This window comes from Pelecanus crispus, chromosome 11 (genome assembly GCF_030463565.1).
Source record: "Pelecanus crispus isolate bPelCri1 chromosome 11, bPelCri1.pri, whole genome shotgun sequence".
In the NCBI taxonomy this organism is placed as follows: domain Eukaryota; kingdom Metazoa; phylum Chordata; class Aves; order Pelecaniformes; family Pelecanidae; genus Pelecanus; species Pelecanus crispus.
In genome coordinates, this window is record NC_134653.1 from 217,141 (window position 1) to 227,880 (window position 10,740).

A 10,740-nucleotide genomic window follows, 5' to 3' on the forward strand; every position below is an offset into this window, starting at 1 on the left:
GGTGAAAATATATCTTGGCTAATAAGTCTCAAACTTGAATTAAGCTGTATCACTCCGAAGACTGACTATCCTCCAGTCCTGCATGGTATCAAATTTTTTACCATTAGATTTCAGATGTATTACCCACATACTGACACTGATGTTGAGCAGCTGTGTTCTAAGTACACAGGATTGAGTATTTACCTCCTAGCAAGAGTACTTGGGTACCCTCAAGTCCCTTCCTCACTGAACAAATCTGAGTATACCATATACCCTAACTTCCTCCTAACCAATAATCCACAAAAAACAGTAGAATCACAACAAAAAAGAAAAGTCCCACAGAGGTACACATTAATACCATGTCCCTGCTATCAGGGACCTGAATCTTATCCACCCTATGGGAAGAAGTAATATCAACAAGGAATGTAAATCCTACAGAAAGGAATTAGACCTTAGATAGGTAGCATAAAAAAAAGAAAACCACCAAAACACAAACACAAAACCAAAAGCATTCACAGAACACGTAAATGGGTAGGTTGCAAATCCAGGCAACAGCAAGGCAAGAAATGTGGTTAAACATCCCAAACTGGAGGAAGGTGAGATAAGAAGAGCAGAGGACCCTTAACAGAAGCTACAAAGCAGAAACAATTGCCAAAATAATTGGCAGACGTCATGGCCAAGCCCAGCTCTAGACTTGAACAAATACTTCAGGCTGCCAGAGATTAAGTCTGGATTTAAGAACTGGTTGTGGTCAAACACTCATACTTCCTTAGAGCTCCTCCTCTTTTTAAGAGAAGCCTCATTTATAGGTGGAGACAAAATTGGGGTAGGGGGTAAAAAAACATGTACCAGCCATACCGAAGGAGGTGAGTGAGACAACATGCCTACCCAAACATGAGAATTATAATTCTGCCACCACATAACAGATACTATTCTGAGAAGAGCTTGAAGCTGTCTACAAACAAGTAGATTTTCATTACTTTAAAAGAGCAGAGCAACAACTAGAAGCGCCCGCATTTGTCTATCTGTCAATATCAAGTATGGATCCAAGAACAGTTACAGCTACAGAAGGCAGCCCCACAAAATTGCAGTATGCTCTGAAGAAAAATCCTGAGGCCAGATCATGTGCATCTCTGCTGAATTTGAAATACAGCACTCGCTCCAAGTAGAGTTTGTGGTAGCTTAACAGAAGTCGAAGAACACAGCATATATTCATTATGAACCCGAGTAAATGACTTTCTTTTTTTATCTGAAGCTGTCATTGGAGGCATGGTAATACAAAGGCCCCTGCTTTTTGAGATGATCACTTTTTAGTCAGAATATTGGTGAAGATCTTGGGGAGTACAATCAGATCTCTGAATCTACAACTACGTTTAATAAGAAAGAGGGTAGATTTGGATTAGATATAAGAAATTCTTCACTCTGAGGGTGGTGAGGCACTGGCACAGGTTGCCCAGAGAAGTTGTGGATGCCCCATCCCTAGAAGTGTTCAAGGCCAGGTTGGATGGGGCTTTGAGCAACCTGGTCTAGTGGAAGGTGTGCCTGCCCATGGCAGGGGGGGCTGGAACTAGATGATCTTTAAGGTCCCTTCCAACCAAAACCATTCTATGATTCTATGAAGAACAAAGCACATGCTTTTTAACAAGATGTTTTGATAACAATGTGAAGATACATGCCCCACAAATCAAGAGCTCTGGTGTTGATACATCAGAGGGTTCTGCTGCCATCCAGAGGGACCTCAACAGACTGGAGAAATGGGCAGGCAGGAAATCTCATGAAGTTCCCTTCTTTGAACTACAAACTCCTCCTCCTGGGGAGGAGTAATCCCATGAACCAGTATATGGTGGGGGCTAATGGGCTGGAAAGCAGCTTTGCAGAAGAGGACCCAGGGGTCCTGGTGGACACCAATCTGAACATGAGCCAGCAATGTGCCCTTGCTACAAAGGTGGCAAATGGTATCCTGGGCTGCATTAGGAGGAATGTTGCCAGTATGTTGATGGAGGTGATCCTTCCCCTCTATTCAGCATGGGTAAGATCACACCTGGAGTACTGCATCCAGTTCTGGGCTCCTCAGTAAAACAGAGACATGGAGCTACTGGAAAGAGTCCAGAGAAGGACCACTAAGATTTTTAACAGAGTGAAGAATCTCTCATTTGAGGAAAGGCTGAGAGAGACGGGATTGATCAGCCTAGAGAAGAAAAGGCTCAGGGGAAATCTCAGCGATGTATATAAATATCTGAAGAGGAAGTGTAAAGAAGATGGAGTCAGGCTCTTTTCAGCAGCGGGCCAAACTGAAACACAGGAGGGTCCATTTGAACATCAGGAAACACTTTTTTTACTGTGAAGGTGACCAAGCACTGGCACAGGCTGCCTGGAAAGGCTGTGGAATATCCATCCTTGGAGATACTGAAAAGCTGTCCAGACATGGTCCTGAGCAACTAGCTGTAGGCTGCTGCATGATATCACCTCCAGAGGTCCCTTGCAACCTCAATCCTTCTGTGATTCTGTAAGAGCAGCAAGTAAGTTTACTTCTTGGGGGATGCGGTCTATAGGTTGAAGGCTACAGTTATTATCCTGAGCTTAAAGTTTTTAAATTAAAAAAAAATCAGTTGCTGAAGACAGAACTGGACATTACTTATTTTTTAAATAATAATAAGCACATATTGTTAAGTCCCCTCCAGCAACAGTTTGTAACCTGTTCAGTGGCCATGGAAAGAGCATAAGCAAGCATCTCCTGTGGAGTCTGATCATTATGAAAGGCATCCCTAAAACTATTGATCACTTTCTATAGTCATAGTGCTGCAATAATGGACCAGAACTGCTAAGGTTGACAGAGGAGGTGACGGGCAGGAGAACTAACTCCCAAACACACCTTCTCTAGCACGGAGGCCCAGATGATTATGATAACTGAAATTCTGCTTGTTAAACTCAGAAGAACAAGGCTACGTAGGGATTAACATTTTCACGGTATTCATTCTCTTTCCTGCTGCCCACCTATATGCATTTGAGCTACCTAGACTTGGGACCAAAAAAAACCCGCCATCTACCAGCGAACAGGACACCGTAACAGAAGTTTATTCAGAATCTGGGCTAGGCCCTATGAATTTCTCTATTTACAAGGAACATGGTGCTAACTTTCAGAGACCACAAGCAGAAACTAAGTGTGTCTCACTGAAGCAGAGTGTTCCAGTATACTCAAGAGGCAGCAGCTCCTCTGTTGGATTCTTTAGGGAAACCTGCAAGTTGCAAACTGTGTATTTAAGTGCAAATTACTCTTGATGACTACTAGAGGCCTGCTTCCTAAACACCACAGTAGATTGTAGAGGAAGAACCAGAAAACCCCCCACGTATAGAGATCAACAACCAAAAGGTATATACAACAAACAACATGTGAAAAAGATACAGAAATATTTCTTATTGTCTTACAATGGGGCAACTACAAAAGCAGCAAATGGAAGTATTAACTGCTTCATGGTTCTTTCAGATAACACTTCAGCAATTCATTCTTGTGCGATGCCATGGATGTGAGAAGTCAGTCAGATACAATCCATTTAAGGCCACTGAATACAAAGATACTAACTGTGACTCACAAAGTCCTTGAGGGCCATGACACTAGAGGCTGGGAAAGAGTATTGGAGAAGTATCACTATTCTTATTTTCTTCCCTAAGCATCCGGCAGTAGCTCCTGCCACAGACAGGACACTGTGTAGAAGTTGTTACCATGACACACTCCTAGCCCAGTTCCAAACCTTTAGATCATAAAATTTTAACATATCCCATTATGCTACCAAACTTACATTAGAAAGCAATGCCCCCTAAAAATCCAAGCATCAAGTCATCAGGATACAAGGAACCTCTGGTGAGTTTAAAAGGTACTTGAAAAACCAGCATCCATGTTTAGTGCAACACTTAATTTTACTAGCTAAACTTAAAACCACTATGTCCCGTTCATTTACTCTTCAAGCTGTTCTCTCCGGATTTAAATCTCAGCAATAAACTTCAAAATTTGCTGTGCAAGTAATATCTAAGCTATCTGGCACTTCTTATAAAAAGTAAAGTTACCGTTGAAAAAGATCCTTCGCCGAGAATTTTCCCAAATTTGAAGTCATCAGGTCGTTTCTTTCGAGGCTGTGGAGGCTGCTGTCCTGTATGTTGCTGCAAGGAGTTTGAACTAGATCTTGATTCAGCTGCAGTGCCCTCCATGTTAGATCCCTGCCTGCTGCCACAGGTGGAAATGACAGATGGAGTGCTGGAATCTGCTTGGCTCCTCACCATTGATGGGGATGAACAGGAGCATAACACCACACTAGACTGGATTGGAACAGCGTCATACTGAAAAGATAAACGAAAATGTTATTCCCATACCTTCAAGGAGCTACCACACGCATCTGTATCTTACTTCCATATGAGCATCATGTAAAGTCCCATTTGAAAGGGTTATCATTAAAATCTCTTTAGGAGTGAATGTTAGTATTTATTTTGAAAATGACAGCTCTTAGTTTGTTAAACAACTCTGTTTATGTCCTATTGCGCACATACATATAGCCATATGTCAAAAGTCTGAACACTTGAATTCAAGAATGCTTTTTCTCAAACTCAAAAAAAACCACTCCCTAACACCAAGGTATCAAATTTCACGGTATATTCTCCTACAAATAACATGATATTTAAGCTTTATTTTGTGCTTAGAGACATCCGCCCAATCTCAAGTAGTAGTAGTTTTCCTGAAACTAAAAGACTTATGTAGTTGTGCAACAAACACCTGTATTCAGGAGTAACATTAGTTTAGAGATCCAAGTTACAACAAATTGTAAATGAACAAGTAAAGCATGAAAACTTTAATGGAGACAAGGGATACATTCCTACATTTTTACTTGGAATCCCACTTTCTCCAATAGTATTTCTCTTTAATACACATTGGGGAAGGACAGGAAGAAAAGAGAGAACAACAAACAAAAGGCAGATCAGCTGGGGGGTTTAGTAATCAGCAATATCTAATACTTTTTTTGAAGAACGCTCTGGTCCGTGACATTTTAAAAACAAGGGAGATTACACTATTTAAATTGTACATGTGGTCACATAAAGACATCCCAATTCCAAAACAAAGAACCAGATATAGCTCAGAAAACAGCAAGTACAAGAAGATACACTCCAAATACTGATTCTTGTAATATACAAAGCAAATCATCATTTGGTACTCTTTTATCAATTTTTCCAAGTAAGACCATAGAAACTTGTCAAGCTGCTTTCCCTCCCTGTTGGTAATATACCTCCATTAGTCTGTCAGGTGTCTGCTTCAAGTGTTTTGCTTGAAACTGGCCAGAAAAGCCAGACAATAGAGCTCTGCTGAACTACTTCTGACCATAAAAACTGAAATGGTATGCAAACAGAGGGAATATTTAAGAAAATTAACATCACATCTGAACATTATTTTTTAATCTCAGTATTCTAACATACATCCAGCAGAATGAAACTATGACTTAATGAAAATTTCCTAACCTCAAAACAGAAGTATTATACAACCCTGACCTAGTCTGTAACATCTCGTGTTGATTTTCAAATAAACATTACTTCTGACAAAAAGAATTTTTTATCTCATTAATTTCAATTTGATTCAGAACAATTTTCTACATTTCTAACAGAAACCACTTTAGAAGGGAATTGGACTTGCATTTAATCACGCAAATGGGACTAAAGCACCTAGCTCCCAAATTAGCCATTACTCACTTGGCTGTGCTCTATGCAGTAGGGAAAAGCAGCCCTTATTTAATGCTAAGCTTCTTTCAAAAATAAGATACAATTCAGAAATACACTTTACTTACACATTTAGTGGCATTACAAAACAATGAGACACAAACATATTTCCAAGCATGCAAACATATACTTTCTAAATTGAGACAAAGGTAACAAGGTCAAAAAGAGTACAGCTAAAACTCTCCACTCTCCATAACTGATATATAAGTATCAATTACCACAGGACTGAAAATTAACTATTATTAAGCAACTGTTCTAAACAGTATCTTCCAAGAAGCATAAGAGAAGATTCCCTTTCCAATCTGAGTACAGCCTACTTGCTCCAGGATCTCTATTACTCCTTAGGGCTTTTTCCAAGAACTACGACTACACCGACAGGGCAGCAGATCAAGAACAGGTAACAGCTTCTTTTATTAGACCCCTGTCTGAGCTTTGTAATACAGGGGAGACTAATGAGGAATCTGCCTATAATGATAGCTGTTGCTGTATTTTGAACAGCTTTTGTGAAGACAAAAAAGGGACGAGGCTGGTGGAAGACTTGGAGACAGATGGGAGAATTTCACTTTTCAAAAAGTTCACTAGCTGCCCCAGAGAGCACTATATGCCCTTACTCAGAATCAGTTATGCAGCATTCTTCCCTTGGAAGAGAAGAAAGTATATGGCTGCTGCTATTATGAAAACAGCACATACACATTGAAGTATGTGTACCGTAGGTCACTGTTCCTTTTATGACTTCTATGCAAGTATTTTAGCCGACACTTTCCCCACCCTAGTTATTGCCCCTAACATTCTCATAGCCCATCGGAATCACGTTTCCTTCAGAGCACTACTCAAACAGCAGCCTGTATAAAGATACAGAGTAGCTAGAATTAAAAACAGATTGTTCTCTTTCCTATCAAAAGCGCAGGAAGGCTGACACAAATGACTGCTCAACAACTGAAGGGATGCCAATATAAGAAACATCCCATTAACTGAAATACAGTAAATAAAACCCACATGCACACAGACTAAATATTAGGATTTAAATGATGAACTGGCTCCAGTCAGGCTATTCTAGAGCACCTGAGGGTTTACAGGTAAATAAAGCAGCAGCATTTGGGGGCGGGGGGGGGGGGGGGGGGGGGGGGGAAAGAGGGCAGTCAGATTAGATTCTGCAGCTAACAAGATCACCTTGAAAAAACAGACAAACAAGAAAAAAAAAAAAAACACCACAAAAGCACCAGAGAGCACCGGAAGGGGGGAAAAGGTGTTGGATGCAGTATATTTCCTGAAACTAAGTCCCAATGAATATCAAGTATAGAAAAGTCCTAAGGGAAGAAGAGACAGGACTAAAGGCCTTTGCAGGAAGAGAAGGTTGTTTCCAGCCAAGGTATAACATCAATTAGTCCCCTGACTTTCTCAAAGGAAAGTCAAGTTCAAGAACAAGAAGGGCATAGGAAGATGCAATAGATTTAAAGTATCAGTTATCTAAGAAATGACAGAACTATGCAACTAGGTATGTTGCACCTCAACATTTATAGAAAAGGTCACTCCTACACTTGTCTTTCCACACTCCACATACTCTTTGTTTACTATTTTGTGTCCTGTATTATTTGCCTTCTCAGTTATTTTGAAAGATTCCAGAAAACATGGCTGCAGAGACTATACATGTTTCTTCATACAGGTCTTCACATGTACTGGAGACAAAATACAGGCTAGCTCATCCGGTCTAACCTCGTACAGCCACTCTTTTGCAAAAATCAGATTTAAGATTCTGATTCTGCTAGGCACAGACTTTCTTTAGTGAGATATGAAGTCAATCACCGAAGAATTTAGAAGCCTTCTAAACTGCATCTGCAGTTCTCAGAAGCTTGAGGATGCTCTCCTTCCAGCAATTATCAACATCTCTCAGCTGGCAAGCCAGCGAAAGCACAGGCCCTCACATAGCGACACCACTTACCTATTGCATGGCATGGATCACCATGGGCCACACTGATAACCACTCATCTAATTGTTCTATCTCTGCTTTTAAAAATTAGTCTCTAACACTACCTACTTTCTAAAGCTCTTAAGGGTGCTGTTTCTAATTTACATCCATATAGAAATTGTTTCCTTCTTAGTGCAACATACTGCAAGGTTGAAAACCTAGTAAGGAAGAAAATAACATATCTGCTGAAGGTAAGTGGAATTATAGATCAACAGACACATCAAAATCTTCATTAACTCATTTTCACTAAACCACTAGAAACAGGCTTCCTTTTATTTACCTGCCATGTGAAGTAAGTCCTTATATTGTTCTTTTCCCCTCTTGTCTGCAAACAGGAATAAACTTTAAGAGAAGAAAACTTGAATCAATGCAAAAAGCCCATTAGATATCGCTACATTTTTCCTTTTATACTTTCCTCACTCCCCTTTGTATGAAAAGCCAGTCACAGGCAAAGCTCCCAGCTATCTAAAAGGACCTATACCTTTTACAATCCTTTTTGCAATTCAGCATTTTTGACAATAGCACTACCACTACAACAACGTATCTAAGCACATAGTATGCATCAAACAAATACCACACTGCTCTAAAGCAAGTACAACCACAACTGCATCTCTACTAGCTTTTTCCCACCGCAAAATCTACAACACTGCTTTGCTGATACAATTCTATCAACACTAACAGCAGCAAAAAATACTTGTGGAGCCTGGGCCTTCTGAAGCTTCCAGTATCTTTTATGCCTATCCTAACTGACATGATACCGAACCCTGATGGTGACTGAGAATATCTTTGCTACTACTAAAACTCTACTAGCAAAATCTCATTTCTGTTACAAAGAAAGTCAGGGCGAATAGGGTCCTAACCTACCACTTGTCCAATAACACTGAGTCTAACTGCTGACTGTATTACTGAATCTCCGGCTGCATTAAGACATAGGGCAGACGTGATCAGAAAAGCTCTTCCATCCATTTACCTATAAGGCAAATGTTTTTGGAAGCAGACCTTGCTAACACAGAGTATTATTTACACAAAGCAATATGAGCTCTACACCTCAACTGGTGCATTTGTTTTGATTATAAACAATGCTGATGAGACTGTGTAAGCTAGAACATTGGCACAACCCTCTTATGAATGTTTTTTATGGTATACTGTAGTACAGGTCTACTAAATGAAATAATGCAGATAGACATCCATCAAACATTTGACTTGGCATTATGTAACACCTGTAACACAGTAAAGAATACTGTTGAGGAAAATGAATATAGGACATATTCTAAGTAAAACAAGTTAAATTCTTAAACAACTTTTAATTAATAATCATGCCCAAACAAGGCTCTCTTCCAGTTCACACCTGGATTGACTCTCAAACCAAAAAGGTTGAAAGAATAATTGCATAAATTTAAAGACCGAGGGGAAAAAAAACCACCCATACCATTTGGCAAAAAAAGTGTAATTCTCACTTAAAACAATCTACAGCTTTTGGTAAACAGTGAGACCTTACTTTTGTCTCTACCAAAACATTACTGCAAATTAAAATATGGCCCAAGAACTTAAGCATAATGGTGGGAAACAAGCGGACAAAGAACTTAAGCTAGTCCATACCTGAATATACAGAACTAAAAAGCATCAACTAGGAGAAGCAAAGTTTTATTGCCACTAGTACTGTGCAAACATTAAGGAGAAAACTAAAACAAACCAGTTTCAGGAGGAAATCAAGACACTGAACCCCTGGAAAAACATCTAATCAGCTGGCTAGAGTAAAGTCCTGAAATCTGTGTTTAATGAAGAATCTGTTTTAGCCTTGTGGTATGAACTCTAAAAATTAGGATCACCTGCAGTTTAACACAAGTCTTACTGGATATAACAATTACTGAGTGGTGTATGTCATAAGTGTTACACTATATTATAAGAAGTTCACAGACTATCATGAAGATAAACCAATACAAACATGTAGGTCCTACCTCATCAAAGTCTGCTTAAGAAATGGTAGGATTCAGAAAGCAACATAGCAGCACTCTAGGATACCTATGAATTAATCTTTTCACTTGCAAATGGAATTTGAGAGGCTTACAAAACAGACACTACATGATATGGTATGGTATAAGATACCCTCCCCAGACGTCACAGTATCCAATCAGAGCTTTTACATCTGCCAAACGTAGCCCTTTGATACAGACAGGAAGATCTTCCAAAATCTATGAATCTAAGATTCAATGTCCAAACTAATACACTTGTCTTCAAGTAAAAACATGGAGTCCATCTATTTATCCGTGCAATTAAGGAGGAATAAAGGCCTTTATTTCACATTGAGAGAAGGTAATTGTTTTCATTGGACAGGTGTTTTGTATTTTTAGATATAAAGTTGACTTGCTACTATTTATCAATACTGAGATTCTGCTAAAGATAGCTTAAGTTAGATAGGCTTGGCCTGAGAGGTTTTGTAAATTATTTTGATATTGTCATACAAGCCAAAAAATGTGAAATTGAAATTTATTTTGTATTGCTTATAATTTAAACATTGACAACCTGGGGTCTCCTAAGGATTTACCTGCAAAATGCAAAGGGAAAAAACAAACAGCGAGGCAGTTATATTTAATATATTCTTTTCATGGCACACTGGTGTTTCAGAGGGTTGACAAAGATATGCAGTAACTGCATCTGACACACATCTTGTATCTGAAAAAGAACATAAGAAGGGGCAACTAACGGATATTATGCACAGCTTTCCCACTGGCCTCCTCCCCCCTCATATCCCACAATGAAAATCTTTACCTTCTCCAGGTTCTCCAATACTTATTTGTGACAGCCTCCACTTCAAATGCTAGAGTGCAACACACCCTGGAAGTTCCAGCATATTGCAAAAGAAAAAAAGCAACTCATCAGGACAGATACTAAGATGAATACATGTCTTCAAACTATTCCTCACAGTACCTAAAAAGAGAATGCAGGCAAAAGCAGGGTAGTTCAGCTACAAGAAAGGGAAGTTAAGATACAAAGAAACACTGATTGAGAAAAACAAAATCCAACTAAAAGCCTCACCTTCC

At 39.4% G+C, this 10,740-nt stretch overlaps 1 protein-coding gene across 2 annotated transcripts in view; it reads right to left on the reverse strand.

Annotated features, from left to right (window-relative positions):
• The window catches only part of PDPK1 (3-phosphoinositide dependent protein kinase 1), a 29,549-nt gene extending 19,237 nt beyond the window's left edge, over nucleotides 1-10,312 (reverse strand). Inside the window, exons 1-2 of one of the 2 annotated variants that reach the window (XM_075718677.1) lie at nucleotides 10,245-10,312; nucleotides 4,042-4,311 (exon numbers count right to left, since the gene is read on the reverse strand). In XM_075718677.1, the coding sequence (XP_075574792.1) occupies nucleotides 4,042-4,254 (213 nt within the window). In that variant the 5' untranslated portion in view covers nucleotides 4,255-4,311; nucleotides 10,245-10,312. Of the gene's footprint in view, nucleotides 1-4,041; nucleotides 4,312-7,979; nucleotides 8,013-10,244 lie in introns of those variants that run through there. The other variant, XM_075718678.1, reaches the window with a different exon arrangement.
• Nucleotides 10,313-10,740: the final 428 nt, after the last annotated feature.